Consider the following 18400-nt stretch of genomic DNA (forward strand, 5'->3'; position numbering starts at 1 on the left):
TTTCCCCACTAGGGCTACATTCCCTAAATCCATAAACAGTAAACCTGCATTAAAGATACTTCAAGATTCAAGTCTGCTTAAGATTGTTCTTCTACTGTCTCTGCAAGCATCAGAAAGGTAATAATGCTTCCAGGAGACTGAATAAAAGCAAGAGGCAACTAGTACTACAAACATTTCCAAAGTAACACAAAATATATGATAAAGAGAGAAGAACAGTAAATATCATAATTTAAGAAAAATTTAAGACTGGTCTTTTAATTTTGCAGGATCTTTTAATCTCCCTCTTACCCTTTATTTTTAAACCAAAGACTCCAAGAACATTCTAGTTGGAAGCCCTCCAAAAGAAACCGTATTCTCTCATATACTGCTGATAAAAGTATAAATTGCTTAAAGTTTTCTAGGGGGCAACATGGCAGTAACAAAAGCTTTTAAAAACTGGCATACCCTCTTCACTAGCAATTCCACTTCAAAGTATTTATCTTCAGAAAATATGAACACATACGAGATTTATCAAGACAATGTTCTTTAAAGCACTTTATTAATGAAAGTTGGAAACCTAAAAATTCAACAGTAGTTTAATAAAATGTGGCACATACGATGGAATATCATGCAGCCATTAAGAGATGTAGAAATATACTTGATACAGCAAGACAGTCATGGTATTGTTGAGTGAAGTTACAAAACAGTATGTACACTTTGATCCCATTAAAAAAATTTATAAATGCACAGAAAAGTCTGGAAGGCCATATACTTAAATAACAGTGGTTCTCCCTGGATGATGGAATTTTCAGTGATTTTTCTTTCTCACCAAATCTTTCTTCTTTTTGCCAACATGGCTATGACTTGTATTATAAAAAAGCATTAACAATTCTTTAAAAAGTGTCCTTTGAAGTAAGAACGAGAGCAGAACTTAGCAATCTAAGAGGCACAGGGATGTACACGTGGTTTCTGATACTGTTTTAACGGTTTGTTAAGGTGTTTTGATGTTAGTCACCAATTAAAAGGCACTGTGTTAAGTGAAAACGTGGACGGTGGTAGTGCTTGGATTAAGCAATCCATTCCTAGAAACCTTCCACAGCAAACAAGTACTGGCATTCTAAGCAATACTTCCCACTATGTATATCCTTATACCTTCATACCCACTTGTAATATAGCCCAGAAGTTTCCCCTACATGGACAGGACAATGTTGTTGGTAACGGTTACAGAAGGCAGAGCGGATTTTTCAAGTGATGTCAGAGAATAGGCCTAAAGGTGAAATGCATGTTCTCTTAGTTCTATTGCAGTGGTTCTCAAGCTTTAGAGTGCAACAGTATTACTCAAATAGCTTTTACAACAGATTGCTGGGCTCCACTCTCAGAGTTTGATTCAGTAGGTCTCTGAAAAGGCTTAAAAATTTGCATTTTTCTTTCATTCAACAAATATTTATTGAGTTCATACTATGTCTTAGGTCTTGTGCTAAGAGTTGGGAATGTAACTGGCATAAAAAGAATTATAGTTTTTATCTCAGGGAACCTACATTCCAGAGTGATAGATATACACTAAAAAATAAATTATAAAAATAACTATAATTACAATGACTACTGCTAGAACACAATTAAGATTAGAAGACTCAGTTTTTGTCTTAAAATATTTAAAAAGCTGTCACATGGAAGACTAATTCTATGAGCCCTTGAAAACAAAAAAGAAGTACAAATGAAGGTAGAAAGTTCTTGAAAATAATAATTAGCATTTTAAACAAGTCTCCAGGAGATGCCAATAGTGCCGGTCCGGGGTCTCGCACTTTGCGAATCACTGCTCTATTGAGTAGACTTTTTTCCTTTTTAGTTTTTCCTTGAGACAGAGTCTTACTCTATCGCCCAGGCTGGAGTACAGTGGCACAATCTTGGCTCACTGCAGCCTCTGCCTCTGGGGTTCGAATGATTATCCTGCTTCAGCCTCCCAAGTAGCTGGAATTACAGGTGCATGCCACCACGCCTGGCTAATTTTTGTATTTTTAGTAGAGACAGGGTTTCCCCATGTTGGCCAGGCTGGTCTCGAACTCTTAACCTCAGGTGATCCACTCGCCTCAGCCTCCAAAGTGCTGGGATTACAGGCATGAACCACTGCACCCAGCCCTGAGTAGACTTTCTAATGAGCATAATATGGGAGAAAAGGCACGGGTGGTTGTGGAACTCCCTCTCCAGCATTTGAGACTCACATGAGGTAAAAGCCACTTCATCTTATCCAGAGGTCCTGAGGTAAAGTTGGCTATAGGCTAAGCTATGAAGCTATCTCTCCATTACGGCACCTCATCGAGGCTTAAAGTGCTATATAGTAGGGCAATATTTCAAAATTTCAGGTGTTTGGGATATAGGGAAGGAATTTTTCCGGAATTCTGTCAGCATGGAGGTGAGTGGGGCCTCTATCGGTAAACAAGTCTGTGGGTTTTTGCCTTGCCCTCCATTGTCTTCTCTACTCCACAATTTACCACAGAAATGTTTTCCCAACACTAGCTTCCCAGTCTCACTTTGTTCTTTGTTCAGGGGGAGGATACCAAGAGACTATGAAGATGGCTCTACCCCCCTGGTGATCCTGGCCTCAGGATTTATTTCCCATGTGACGCAGAGTGAGGAGGCACATTCCCATTTTTGAGACCCGGTTTCTTGCAACATGAACTTTTCTGATTAGCACCATAAAAAGTTTTAACACCATGACCTTTTAGGTTAGATTACTTTGAGGAAAAAGGTAGACATAATCCAATCACTTTTTTTTTTCCATTTGTAGAAGAGCCTACAATTATTTTAGTTTTTCATTCATATGTGCATGCTTTACATGTCACTATACTTTTAGATTAAGCTCAGTGGCACAGAACTTAAACAATTCTGAATTGTACCATGAATTAATAGGCTTTCCAAGCTTTTTCTTCCACGCCTAAGAAACTTCACAGGTCTTTACTTGAGTAAAAACTAAACTTGACTTTAAGCCAAAACCAAAATAAAACCCAAACAACCAAACCCCATTAAAATAAAAAGCAATAAACCTAAGAACAAGCACATATATTGTGGTGGTTCTGTGGTAGACAAATGTACCAGAAGCCTTTGAAGCTTAACATTATTGAGGGCTTCTGTACATTACTGGGTAATTAAAATCAACTTTCCCTTGATGGAAAGCTGAAAGTTCTGAAAAATGATTTATACTGACTGTGGGAAGGTTAAACTTGGGGTCTGATTTAAAGAGGGTGGAGGATAGGACTGAGAGAGAGTAAACAGAGCCCAGATGTAAAAGAGGTATCTCCGGTACACAGCGATGTGCAAGACATATAGACTTGGTAGGTCAGAGTGCCACAGCGGCTAACAAGGGGAAACTGGTATTTACAGGATGTGTTTACTATGTGCCAAGACTTTTCCCTAAAAAGCACCTGAAATACAAGATAACATTTGCTATTTAATCTTCACAACCACTCTAGGGTGTCATAATTATTGTCCTCATTTTACTGGTAAGGAAAAGGCAGTTACACATCTGAGTTGAAGCTTAAAAAGCACAGTATGTGAGGAAGACTGGATTTGAACCCAGGACCATTTCACTCCATTACCGATATTCTTTCCCCTGTATTACTATATTTCCCATAAACCTAATTTACAGTTGCTGTTTAAGTCAACCTGAAGTTTTGGTATGATCTTTCAAAGCCTAAATCTGGACTCACAGAACATAATAGATGGTACTCTAGGCTGCAGAACTTCCTTTCTCAAGGGAGAGAAAATTTCATTTACTTGGTTTTATAGAAAACTGACCAGCTTGAGCAGCTTTTGAGGGTTTAAGAATATGGCAATTCAGAGTGAGTCAAAACATCTTGTACAACTATAACACTGCTGCAGAAGAATTTGTCTCATGACACAGAAATAAAAGGGTAACAACTACTTTTAAAGTTGAGACTGTGAGTTAAATTGTCAACATGTTTACCAAGCTCTTATTAGGAGCTCTTAACACAAAATTTTAAAATGGTGTTTAAGTGTTCATTTTTTTTAAAGTACCAAAAAGTATCATTTTAATAGCTTAACATTCCCTCAATAAACGAACTATACTTCTGTACTTCATGCTTAAGTTACAGTAAATTACTTTAGTTGACAGAATGTGCTATGCTGTCTTGGTTACACATCTCTTTATCTGGCACAGTTCTTCCCCAAACCATCTCCCACTCCCAAAATTGGAGTTATGTGACTCCCAAATACAGTACCCTGTATCTTCCCCATCACAACACTAATCCTATTATAGGACAATTGCTTGTTTAAGTTTCTGTATCCTTTAATGGTCTTTAAGCTCTGTGGGGGCAAGAATTGTGTGCATATTGTTCAGGATAATATCCCCAGTTGACCAGCACAGTATCTGGCCCTCAACAAATGTTTGTTGAATGAATGAATGAGAACAGAAATCTTACCATGGAAAAAATCTGCCAATTTGCTGATTTATAGCAATGGCCCAAACAGCAATTTTCTAGCTTCCAATGTGTCACTAATAATTTCATTAGTATGTGTTTCATAACCAGAGATCCTCATCAAGATAGCCTGTGTTCATTAATAAGTTTTGAATGTTTCAATAGTAAGCTCAGAGTGACCCCAAATTTATTTTGTTCATATACAATTTATAATGTAGTTGCATCATTCCATATTTTTATACAAATTTGTTGTTCAATAAGAACAAATTCTCTTTACTGTACCACAGTATGTTATTAATGGATCCAATCCCGATTATGCATTAAATTGTGCCAATTGAATAATCTTAAAAAGTTTATGTTTAATGAAGTAAATTTGTCCTAGACTTTCTAGAACCTTAACAACAAATTTATCTGAGAAATACGGTATTGCTTTTCAAGAACTAGTTGTTCTTAAATTTAAAAGAAACCATTCTGTAGTGTTTAAAAAACCAAACAACTCTCAAAATAACCCATCAAAACATAGTATTGATTATTTGATTTCTGCTGGAAAACCAGGTAAACAGTATAACTGCGTTTTTGTGTATGAAAGTATTCAGAAAATTCTACTTTTCACAAAAGAGGTTTATATCCTACAGCTCTTTTTAAGACCGAAAGTTTAAAATAAATTTTAATTTTATTCTTTGGCTATTAATTATACCTAATAAATGAGTCACTGATATCAATTCACAATAGATTTATTTTACATAAAAGAAAAAGCTTGCTGTTAATGAAAAATCCAGTAGAAAACAGTTCTGCTTTAAGTTGAGGCTCAAAAGTAGAAGCTGCTTATTAGTGAAACCTCAATAAAAAAAGAATTTTGTAAGAAAACATTCTTGGCATGAAAGCTCTAACATAAATTCTGTAATGAAATATTTACCATGCAACTTTATCGGCAGAAAGGCCGGTTTCTGATGGCTGCTATTTTCAGTCTCTTAACACATTAACATGGAAGATACTTAACCTGCTTTATTTAGAGTTAATTGTATATAAATACAATGTCATGATGGGTAACCTTTCCATAGTCCACCTATTTAATTGAGCAGTTCTAAGTAGGTAATTGGCACCTTGCCCTTCTGGTTTCCCCTTTCCCCCATTAGCCAGTCTGAATCCATTCCAACAACACTGAACACAGTGATCACCTGCAAAATAAAATACTTCCAGTCATTAACTACATTAAAAAATAAACATGTAGAAAAACAATCAGATTTGTATTTAATCTGTTTAAATTATTCACCAAAAGGACTTTAAACATTATCATCAGTTGTGCTGAAAAACAAAGGATTTACTTGTTACTATTTTTTTTGAGGCAGGGTCTCATTCTGTTGCCCAGGCTGTAGTGCAATAGCATGATCATGGCTCACTGCAGCCTTGACCTCCCGTGTTCAAACGATCCTCCCACCTTAGCCTCCTGAGTAGCTGGGACTACAGGCACACACCACCATGCCCAGCTAATTTTTCATATTTTTTATAGAGATGAGGTGTCGCTATGTTGCCCAGGCTGGTCTCGAACTCCTGGCCTCAAGTGATCACCCTGCCTTGGCGTTCCAAAAGTGCTGAGATTACAGGTGTAAGCCACCATGTCTGGCCTAGATAAAGGATTTTATTGGAGGGAGTTTTATACATCTTCAAGTTATTTGGCAGTTAAAAGTTTTAAATATTTCTGTGATATTCTATTACATTAAAGAATATTAATTAAAATTTTATGTTAATATAACTATCTGTAATCTATGAAACTGTTTCCAAATAACTAATGAGGAATTTGCATTTTGTTATAATATTAGAAGGTATGTCAATTCCTGATATATTTTCCTTCTCATACCCACAATACTCACCTCATCTGCCAGAAGTGATAATTCAGTACTGTTTGCTGCATCATAATCATAGAGAACCCTGGCCTTTCTGCTGCCACTACACTCCTTAAGGTCACTGAGGTTGGAAGGAGAGGTGATTACTAGGCCACTTGTTGAAGCCATGGCGGAAGAACCAATCGCATTTGGTAAAACTGATGGTACAGGTGCCACAGAAGTCTGATTGTTGTTACTAAGATAATTGGATGGAAAACTGTTGAAAAGAAAACAGTGAATTATCTATTTCCAAGTGACTAAAGTTCCTTAATACCACCACTTGGTGGCGCTGTTTACTTTCTACCAAACTTCACATTGGAAAAGATTTACAGATACTACTTTAATGACAGAGTGTATCTATCTTCCTTTTCCCTCTTGGGCCAATTATACTAGAGACAACTCAGGTGGTATTCAAATATAAATCCTTGAAAGTTTGTTTCAAAACTGTCCTTGTAATATTAACTTAAAATTAATGGCTGTATTTTTTTCCCCAGGAAAAATAGATGGTTTATTATGGTTTATTTTGAAAGCACTGCCCAAAAGCTTCCATTAGAATGTTTTCTTAATTTTTTCTTTATGAATTATTAAATAAAAATATTGATGAAAAACTACTTAAATATTAGATACTACAAGTATGAGGCTTTTTCAACTTGATTCTTTCAGAAATATTTGAATAAACCCTTTTTTCATAAACTGGTCCATTCACATTTTCCTATTCAAATATTTATTGTCATTTATATGTAAATGTTATTTATTTGTATCTACATGTTCAGCATGACTATGAGAAGCAGAAGACATAATGATGAAATGATACTATTCCCTTAAGGACATACACACAGTGAGAAGGTAGACATTCAAATAATATGACTGCTAATTATCTCAATGAAATTGAAGACTCAGTGGTAGAATAGGACATATTTTACAAGTTCATTTGTTCTATTTTTTAGAAAAATTTTCTATTAGAAATCAGTGATTTTTGTGATTAATGTGCTCATAAATAATTTGAAGATAATTAGAATTTTCAGTTTATTTTAAGGCTAGTTTCCCCAATAATACTAAATAGAAAACAGTAGAAAATAGCTGGTCTGACATAATTCTAATTCAACCATTTCTAAGCTAAAAAATTATCTACAAAAATTCGTTAAGTTTTAATCAATTCATTAAACTAGAAAAGTCCCCTTTTCTCTTCATGACCACTATACCATCTGGAAATCATTTCAGGCATCAGCAAAATTCCCTGTATCCTTAACCTCTTCTCTAAACCTTCCCTTCATCCTCCTGTGCTAGTGTTTATCTCCCTTACTCCTCTTTTATCACTGAACCTAGAGGTCAATGGAGGAGTCTTATGTTCTTCATCACTGTTGTTTAGACTCTTTTCTGTAAACAATTCTGGCCAATCCTTCAACTTCATGTTATTCGACTATGCTACATTATCTTTCCCTCCCACAGTATCATATTTTATCATATTATCATATTATCTTTTCTTCCCACATTATATTTTCTCCATCTATTGTATCATTCCCATCACTTAAAGAGATACCCAGGATCTCCTGTTGTAATCACCTAAAGATGCCTCATTCCCCTACTTTCATTTCTAGAAGATTTTAGCACCTGGCTCACTTGACATTGTATCTTAATTCTTGGTGACTTTAGTATCAATATGGACAGTTCTTCCAACACTTTAGCCTCTTAGATCCTCGAACTCTTCTATTGACTTTATACCCATTCCCACAGTCACATCTAGATCTGACCAATTCCAGTAACCACAACCCTTCCAATAATAATAGTTTCTACTATCCCATTCTTTGACCATCGCCTTTTTCTTTCAAGTGCTCTCACATCAACAAGCCTACCAGGGTCTATGATCCTACCAACACCTTCATGTCCATAGTTAATTATAATAACCCCTTACATATGCTCTCATTTCTTATGCCTCTCACTTCATTGTACTCATTTGGTAAAAACCTATTTACCTGCTCAGTATCCATGCATCTACTTTAACAGGAGAAACACAGAAAAGCTTTGTTTTACATTCAATTTATGATTAGGAACCTCAAGTGCGTCCACATGCCACCAGGCAATGATACAACATTTCTCTAGTCCATTCACTTTCACTTTCCATTCCCCTGATGACTATTTCATACCCTCTTGCCCATCCTCAAAATTTCACCAGTTCTCCCCATAACCATTACACTCAGCTGATGAGTTTGCTTCCTTTTTTTTCCCAGACGGAGTCTCGCTCTGTTGCCCAGGCTGGAGTGCAGTGGCACGATCTCGGCTCACTGCAACCTCTGTCTCCCAGGTTCAAGCGATTCTCCTGCCTCAGCCTCCTGAGTAGCTGGGATTACAGGCGCCCACCACCACGCCCAGCTAATTTTTGTATCTTTAGTAGAGACGGGGTTTTACCATGTTGGTCAGGCTGGTCTTGAACCCCTGACCTCGTGATCCACCTGCCTTGGTCACCCAAAGTGTTGGGATTACAGGCATGAGCCACAAAAGAACAATCAGGAACTCCTTTTTTTTTTTGATACAGGAGTTCACTCCTTTTGCCCAGGTGTAGCGCGGTGGTGCAATCTCGGCTCACTGCAACCTCTGCCTCCCGGGCTTAAGCAAAGAATTCTCTTGCCTCAGCTTCTTGAGTAGCTGAGACTACAGGCATGCACCTCCACACCCAGTTAATTTTTGTATTTTTTGTAGAGACAGGGTTTCACCATATTGCGCAGGCTGATCTCAAACTCCTGAGCTCAAGAGATCCGCCCACCTTGACCTCCCAAAGTGCTGGGATTACAGGCATGAGCCACTGTGCCCGGCCAGGAAACTCTTTAATGAGCTGTCTATGCTCCTGATGTTAATTCCTCCACATGTGCACAAAATGTCATTCCTTTTTGCCTATCTAGGATATCACTCTACCAATTCTTCCCTTTCCCCTCCCACATTATCATATTTTCTCCATCTACTGTATCATTCCCATCAGCTTACAAACATGTCCTTATTTCTCCTATCTTAAAAAACAAGCAAAAAATTGCTAGACACCCCTTTCTCCTCTGGCTACTGCCTCATTCCTCTGTTCCTCTTTACACCAAAACTTCTTGAAAGATCTACCTAAACTTACAATTCCTCTCCTCCCAGTCTCTTACATTACAAACATTACTTTGTGCCTACTGTTTCACCAAAACCACTCGTCAAGGTTAGCAATGACGTTAATGTTCCTAAATCCAATGGTCAATTCCCAGTCCTCCTCTCACTTGACCTATGCAGTGACCGTTCTCTCCCACTTTCACACATGTTGTTCACTTGGCTTCCAGGCCATACTCTTAGTTTCCATTTTACCTCACTGCCTCACTCCTTATCATCCTCCTTGCCTTGTTCCTCAACTCTCCATGCTAGAGTACTTCAGGGCTCAGTCCCTGATCCTCTGCTTTTCTCTATACTTCTTCGAGGGTTTATCTAGTCCCACAGATTTAAATATCTTTGATATGCTGACAACTCTCTAATTTCTCTAATTCACCCCGCCCCCAATCCAAGTCCGACCTGCGTATCCTAAAATTGGATACCTCCACTTAAATGTTTAACAGACATCTCAAACTTAACATATTTAAAACTGAGCTTCTAATGTAACTGACATACTTCCCACACCTCCATCCCTGAAATCTTTGCCTCCTCTGGCATTCCCCATTTTAACTAACCACAACTCCCCATTCCTTCAGTTGTTTAGGTCAAAAACTTGCAGACGGGCGCGGTGGCTCATGCCTATAATCCCAGCACTTTGGGAGGTTGAGGCGGGTGGATTGCCTGAGGCCAGGAGTTCAAGACCAGCCTGGCTAACATGGTGAAACCCCTTTTCTACTAAAAATGCAAAAAATTAGCTGGGTATGGTGGCCACACCTGTAATCATAGCTACTTGGGAGGCTGAGTCAGGGGAATCCCTTGAACCCAGGAGGCAGAGGTTGCAGTGAGCCGATATTGCGCCAGTGCACTCCAGCTTGGGCTGGAAGAGTGAAACTCCATCTTAAAAACAAAATGAAACAAAACAAAAAACCTTGCAATAATTCTTGACATCTTTGTGTTCAATATACATACATACAGTCTGTCAAGCAAATCCTTCTGACTTTAAAATACACCCATAGTCACACCTGTAATCCCAGCACATTGGGAGACTGAGGCGGGTGGATCACGAGGTCAGGAGATCGAGACCATCCTGGCTAACCCGGTGAAACCCTGTCTCTACCAAAAATACAAAAAATTAGCCGGGTGTGGTGGCGGGTGCCTGTAGTCCCAGGTACTTGGGAGGCTGAGGCAGGAGAATGGTGTGAACCCAGGAGGAGGAGCTTGTAGTGAGCAGAGATTGTGCCATTGCACTCCAGTCTGGGCAACACAGTGAGACTCCGTCTCAAAAAAAAAAAAAAAAAAACCACCCACAGGACCTGACCACTTCCATCCTATCTACCACAATTACCCCGATCCAAGCCACTGCCAACTTCTGACTGAATTACTCACTACATTATTGCAGTAAGTTTGAAACAGATCTGTCAGCTTCCACCCAACACCTATCCTCAATGTGGCAGCCAGAATGATTCTGTTAAAGCCTAAAATTATGTCACTTCTCAGCTCAAAATTTCCAAAGGCTCCTCATCTCTGAGTAAAGACCAAAGTCAAAGCCCTATATGTTTTGGCTCCACATTTCCTCTATTCGTCTCTAGCCAAGCCCTCCTTGCCGTTCCTTGACCATACCAGCTATGTCACGCGCTCAGGGTTTTTGTACTTGCTGCACCCTCTTCCTGGAGCATCTCTCAGATGCCTGCATGCGTGCTTTCTCACATCTTTCTCTACTCAGACCAAAGTAGCTTCCTGCTATGTTTTTCGGTACACCATTTTCACCTTCTAATATACTATATAATTTATATACATACTGCTTTTCTGCTCCCTTCTGCCTCCATATAGAATGTAGATTCCAGGAAGGCAGGAATTTTGGTTATTTTATTTATATACTATATCCTCCACATCTGGAACAGTGCATTTTAAAAATGAAAAGCAAATGTTTCTCTGATGGATAAAGGGTTTTAATGATAAGAAGAAATAGTTTTAAATATAGCTTTTCCTCTCTAAAATTAACCACCTCTCCTAGTATCCCTTCCTCAGTGAACTCAGTTCTTCAGCAGAGATTAAATACATACATTTCTGAAGGTAAGAAAAAGCTCTACTTATGAATATGTATATACACATAGCTTTTTTAGTTCTCTAACCATATTTTACTTTCAAATCTACTAGTATGATTTTAGCCTTTGATTAGCCACTGAAGTCTACCTATGTCAATTTTGCAGAGTTAAGATTTAAAAAATGAACTGAAAGGCCACTTTTGCCTTCTAAGAACTTTTATTGATACATTAAAAAATCATACCAATTACTCATTCTACAAAAATGTCAATTAAGCCACTGGAGCGTGATATGTAAAAGCCTTCCAATTGTTAAAAAAATTGCTAATCTTGTGACTAGTACTTCTGCTTTCTTATCTTTAAAATATGGATAATAATAGTACCTACCTCATTTGGTGGTGAGGATTATAAAGTTAATAATATACATGAGGTGTCTGGTAGAGTACCTATGCACAACTTAGGCTCAGCCAAAGTGATTGCTGTTATTCAGTTACTTCTACTACCTGTTGGTACTGTTATTGCAACTATTAACGATACAATCTGGTTCTATTCATAAATAGCTTTTGAATGTGTTAGTGTGGAGCTGGATGATTTGTGAAGTTCTGTATTTGAATATTTCCATGTATTATCTTAAAAACTTCCCCCAGTGTCATTGGTCATTAGCAATAATATAATTGAGGGTGGAGAGATAAGCTAGACTTTCTCTTCTAGAATAGTAGCACTGGTTTTACTTTGTATTGCTGGAGCTTATCTCAAAGTGCAGTAATAACGTAATAACTGGATTTTGTTTAAATGGCCGAGTCCTAAGCATAGGGTGGCTTTAAGTAGAATGCAAGTATAAGCAACCCCTATGCTGCACTTCCAGAGTTTCAGGATAAAGTGGAAAAAAGTACTAAGGCTTCTTGGGCTTAAAACAGTTATAATGATGTGAAGATACAATGGTGTTCTGCCTTGAGATATTACCACTAATAAAACCTCAAATATACAGATATGTAAATGCTCCTGTATATCCTATTAAAATAACTAATGACTAGGCTGCAATTCATTTTTGAGGTTCAAAATTGGTTTCATGGATGTGCCCAATTTTGTTATAGGCCAAGTTTTGAAGTGTTAATGTGCAGAAACAAACACCAAAGTAACTTTATTTACCTTATCCCCTGAAACGATTTTTTGATATTCTTCCTTCAAATGCTACATATCGCTCCCCTGTTTTAATGGTTCCTCACTATATAAATTCCAAACTCCTTACAACAACTTACTTTAAAGGCCATTCATGGTATGACCTTGCTTAACTCCTCTAGATTCATCTACCATTCCATTCTTGAACACTATGCTCCAGCCTGAATGGACTACTGTCAGTTCCCTGAACTTGCCCTACTCTCTCTTTCTTGTGGCTTTTTTATATACATATTCTTCGTTGCTTAGAATATTCATCCCTGTCCCTTTTTTCATCTAGATTATTCCTACCAAGATAACTTCACCTGGGAAACTCTGCTAGATGTACCTCAGTCACAGTTAGATGCCTTCATAATACCAGGCACCTTCTATTTTTCTGCCAACTACATGGCCTGACTACCAATGGCGTGCTTTGTATTTCTACCTAGGCTAAGTATTGCGAGAGCAGAGACCATGTTTGCCCTAAACATTATTTTATTTTCAGTGTCACCTTATAATGTGAGCTCCATAAAGGCAAGCATCTTTGCCTGTTTTGTTTGCTGATATTACCCCAGAATATGTAACAGTGCTTGGCACATGGTAGACAGTCAATAAATATTTGATGAATGAATGACTGAGCTATGTGTTCTACATACTATCATTTTGCTTTTAAAGTATATTATCATACTCAAAATAATCACATCGGTAGATATGAGGTCTTACGAAATATTCTAAAACTTTTCTTTTTTTCAATATAGTAAACAAATGAGTAACGAGTAAGTATAAATTAGTTTATCTTTAAGGGTAACTGTCAATTGAATTATATCTTCCTCAACCAATAGCAAAAAGTATTAGTAGCAGGAAAAAAGTGAACTTTGAAACACTTTTAACCTTACAGCACTGAAAAGGTATTCAATTTTTTTTTTCTCATCCCTGTTAACATGCCTCTGTGCCAGAAGAGCTCAAAATATTCTGTTACCTCAGAAATCTGATAATGACTTTCCTAAAAAAAAAAAGAAACTATTTCTAAGAAAGCTAGTAAGAGCCTTTAATTCCTCTAATCTTCGTCCCTACTATTAGTTCATATGCAAAAATTTGAATTTCTCCTCTTTACATGTGAAAAGTAAATTATCACCTTCCCAGTTGTTTCTGGAGGTCTAACATATACTGGTAACACTGTGCGTAGTAAGTCATCTGGGCTTCTACAAAGTCATTCAGACAGCGAAGGTGATGGGCCTGTGAAGGAAAATTATAGTCAGTTCTTATCTCTATAGTCAACTTAAATGGCAAATGCAAGGGGGAGACAGACCACAATATTGTACTGAGGTAGACTCACCAGTATCTAACATTTTACTACAAGGCTTATTAAGATTGGCCTTGGTGAACAGTACACTAGCAAACTCTGCTTAGCCAATAAACACCAACTGTATATTTAATGAGGGTGGGAGAACTAGGTGATAAGATGTAAACAAAAATTTTAAATATTTCTTCGGATATATTGGAAAGTAACAATTTAAATTTCCTTGATGAATGACTGAGTTCAGTTTTTCCTCCCAAAATTGCCTTAGGACTACCAAAGTCTTGTTCCAGATGAATTTTCAATGAATGAATACTCACATGTGTACTGCTGATTCCCTCTAGCAGAAGTCTGGTAATCTCTGCTTGACGATCAAATTCACTTTGAGTTATTCTTAATTCCTGTTCAGACTTAAATAAGAATATAGTTTTAGAATCTCTTCAGAAGACTCAGTCCATCTTATATACATTTATTTTAGACGGTTAAAAAAAAAGTGCCCCAAACAAACCTCAAGTTATAATCTGGCAATTCCCCAATTCTGCTTTGTATCTAAAATGGTTCCCTGGTTTCTAGACCTTAGCTTTTCTGTATTACTCCACCTGGACAACTGATTCCAGTACTTGACTCAAAAGAATCTATTACACTAAAGCTTAATAATACACTCTTAAGAGCCTAGAAAAACTACTAAGAGAAAGTCAAGATATTTTCATAAATTTTCTAGTGTCGACTTTGCTAAATTTTAATATTTTACAAAATTTTAAGATGACCACTTTTACAAGTATAAAATAATATTGCGGCAAAAAATTCTCAATTATTACTATAGTTTTTACTTTGAAGTTAAAGAGTCTTCAGTCTCAAATGCAAAAGACTTTAGAGTGACGCCATAGGATTTTCACCTTGGGTTTAGTTGCCAAACACTTGTTGCTAGCACCACAGTTTTTAGGTTCATTCAAAGGATTTTTTGTCCTACATTTTAAATGTCTTCCTTTTAAATTTTCTTTTCAAACTATGCATAAAAAATGCCTTAAGCAGAATACTATCTATTAAGATACACTAGGGTTTTAAAAAGCTTTTTAAGTTATGATTGAACTTCAATCAGTGGTATGCTGTTAAATTCTTCTCCAAGAAATAAAAAAAAAAAAGCTCTCATATCCAGATTTTCATGACATAAATACTACCACCACAGCTGATTTCCAGCTACTAAGGTGAAGTCACATACTGTGGAGCTGGGAAGAGATGTAAATAATAGTATGCCACTATTGGTTTCAACCATCTGATAAAAGAGGCTTACTGCTGTGACAAAACAGTTCACTGAAAAATCAACAAGATCTAAAAATAGCAAATAGTGGCAAAAAACATTTTCTCAAATCTTTAGTCAGAGTTGGTTGTTAATAAGTGGGAAAGAGAAATAAAACCTCACAGCTTACTCAGAATAGTTAGCTTATTTCCCACTGGGCATTATCATTGGTAACATCATCATTATAATGATATGTTTGACTATCTCTCCAGCACAAATAGCATTTTCCACCTATGCAAATGCTTTATGACATTTCCAAGATGTAATAAAAAGTAAAAAAAAACCAACAACAACAAGGTATGAACTTTTTTCTTTCAGGCCTCTTCTCCCTCTCCTCACCCTTTGTTAGCAATAGTTAACCTAGTAAGCCAGTCTACAAGGAAGAAGCAGCAAAGTAGATAATCAGTTGCTGTAACAGCCCACTGGCAACAACCCCAGCAGGGGGGACTAAGAATTGACCTCTAGCTTAGACTTATGGAAATAAGCTTGAATTAGTAAGTCAAAAGTCGAAATTGAATTTACTTGACTAAAACCAGAACCCATGGTTTTTTGATAGCAGGGACAAAGTAAGCTTCATTTGGAAGCTAGTATGAAGTAGAAAAAAGTCCCAGAAGAAAAAAAGAAGCAATGTTCTTCCTAAGGAGAGCATTAAGGAAAACCAATCACATCAATGTTACACATGCACTATTTACTGTTCTGCTTGAATACAAAAAGGCTTTGAGTGACAGAAGTAAATACAGCAAATCAAAAATAAATGCACTTCATAAGTAAACTAGGCTAGTTCCATATAGGTCTTTGATTGTGAAAGTATGGTTTGATTTAATGGTCTTTAGTAGAAATGGCAGAAAAATCCTACTAGTTGACATTATTTCTAGGTAAGGTGTAAGCAAAAAAACTAGGTAGCAGATTAAGGTGACCAGGAAGATTGAGACTAAAGTGGAAATAATATTTTAATGCTAAGTACACTGAATAAAAAATATCATATGATCTCATTAAGGATGAGGGATCAGCTTTCTAGGTTTGAGTAAAATTTAATCATGAAGAAAGGCACCATGTTACAAAGCTTAGGAGGTCCTTCTGTACAATCTAGACTTTATTTAGACAGGGTAGATGATAGGGAAAAATGCATCTCATTTCTGGAATAAGTTTTAGTGCATGTTGGGTGGCTTCAAATAGTCAAATGTCCCAAATCATCTATACTTCTGGCATATATAACTGTTCATAATTGATCTGAGAGGCTAAAAAAATTTAAATTAGGTTTAGCATAATCAATTTACTTTGGAAGAAAATTATCCACATTAGAAAGATAGATAAGAAAGGGCTGATATTCTGTCGTCTAAAAAATCTCAAGGGAAAAGACTTTCTACTGCTAAAAATAACTGCTACTAGACTACATGATAGCATAACATGGGTTAGGTAAGCTAGAAGAGTTTTTTTTAAACGTAACTGGAAGATGGGCAAGAATCTGTTGGCCCATGATATCATGATTGGGTTTTCTGTAAGCCATAAATTTTGGTAATGCTTCTGAGGCATTTGCTGTGACTATCTTGATCAGTGTTGCCTACTATTCATATGGCTTAAAATCTTAAAATACTCCAGGAATATAAAGTTTTAACATTTATACATTTTCATTTATTTATTTTTTGAGACAGAGTTTTGCTCTTGTTGCCTAGGCTGGAGTGCAATGGCCGATCTCGGCTCACTGCAAACTCCATCTCCCAAGTTCAAGGGATTCTCCTGCCTCAGCCTTCCAAGTAGCTGGGACACCACGCCTGGCTAATTTTCTATTTTTAGTAGAGGTGGGGTTTCACCATGCCGGTCAGGCTGGTCTTGAACTCCTGACCTCAGGTGATCTGCCCCACTCGGCCTTCCAAAGTGCTGGGATTACAGGTATGAGCCGCTGCGCCCGGTCATTTATACATTTTAATTATAAAAATGTCAGAAGTGACATGTGTAGAAGAAAAAAACCCCTCAAATCCATTTTGATAGGTTTCTTTAGATTTTATATATACGTATATAATATGTTTCATGAGTTTCTTCCCATGTATTGTATCAATTTATTTCCTAAACTTGCTGAGACTGCAAAATCAAGTCAAATTTTCTGGCATATGTTTACGCCAAAGAGGAAGACATTCTAGGTTTTTTGTTCAACCTATATTCTCTTCTGTGTTGCTCTGCCCCTTTTCATGCTAGAAGTTCAGGAAGAAATCAGAATCCAGTGTGGAACCATAATTAAATTGATGAACAGACTTCACAAAGGGGGATAAGAGCTTAAGGTAAGAATTTCATACTGGAGATCCAAGTCATAGAATCAATAGCTCTACAACCTATGCATAAAACAGACTGTATAATCAATCCTACAAAGCCAGAAAAGAAAAGTTAAAGTTTATAAAGCTATTACTTGTCAGGGGCCACAATCATCACCTGTCCTCAGCCCCCAGTGTTATCCTCATGTAGATGTCAGAGTTTGGTAGGCCCTAACATAAGAAGGAAATGAAAAATGCTTCTGAAAACTTCAAAAAGCATTTGAAACAAGTCTGCATGTACTACAGTTTCTAATTTTATCCCTTAAATTGTTGTTTAATTACTTGCTTTCCCAGCCCACAGACGATTAGAAATGGTAACGTAGACAGAAGAACTGCTAGCAGCAGTCACAGACAACTTCTACAAGAAACAAGTCTGATACTGAGGGAAGAGACAACATAGTTGAAAAACAACAAATTCAATTGTTAACAGTATAATAAATGTTAATAATGACCTTAACTATAGTAAAATCAAATACTTGCTATCCTATATTTAATGCAGCAGTAAAATACATTTTTACAGATTTTTCAACTAATGTGACTGAGAAAAATTAGCTTTGGTGCTGGAGAGAACAAGCTTCAGTTACCTAAATTCACTTGTGGCTGGGTGAGGTGGCTCATGCCTGTAATCCCAGCACTTTGGGAGGCCAAGGTGGGTGGATCACTTGAATTCAGGAGTTCGAGACCAGCCTGGCCAAAATGGTGAAAAAAACTGTCGCTACTAAAAATACAAAAAATTAGCCAGGCGTGGTGGCAGGCACCTGTAATCCCAGCTACTTGGGACGCTGAGACAGGAGAATTGGTTGAACCCAGGAGGCAGAGGTTGCAGTGAGCTGTGATTGTGCCATTGCACTCCAGACTGGGCGACAAAAGCAAAACTCCCATCTCAAAAAAAAAAAA

The 18400-nt window shown here is 37.1% G+C and overlaps 1 protein-coding gene across 4 annotated transcripts in view; it reads right to left on the reverse strand.

Annotated features, from left to right (window-relative positions):
- Window positions 1–521: 521 nt before the first annotated feature.
- Window positions 522–18400, reverse strand: part of SH3GLB1 (SH3-domain GRB2-like endophilin B1) — a 46307-nt gene continuing 28428 nt past the window's right edge. For all 4 annotated transcript variants that reach the window (XM_011982096.1, XM_011982095.1, XM_011982094.1 and 1 more), the window contains 4 exons: window positions 14221–14310; window positions 13739–13839; window positions 6284–6512; window positions 522–5590 (listed from right to left, as the gene is read on the reverse strand). In XM_011982096.1, coding sequence (XP_011837486.1) covers window positions 5483–5590; window positions 6284–6512; window positions 13739–13839; window positions 14221–14310 — 528 coding nt within the window. In that variant the 3' untranslated portion in view covers window positions 522–5482. The remainder of the gene's footprint in view (window positions 5591–6283; window positions 6513–13738; window positions 13840–14220; window positions 14311–18400) is intronic.

The sequence above is a fragment of the Mandrillus leucophaeus genome, unplaced genomic scaffold (assembly GCF_000951045.1).
Source record: "Mandrillus leucophaeus isolate KB7577 unplaced genomic scaffold, Mleu.le_1.0 Scaffold235, whole genome shotgun sequence".
In the NCBI taxonomy this organism is placed as follows: domain Eukaryota; kingdom Metazoa; phylum Chordata; class Mammalia; order Primates; family Cercopithecidae; genus Mandrillus; species Mandrillus leucophaeus.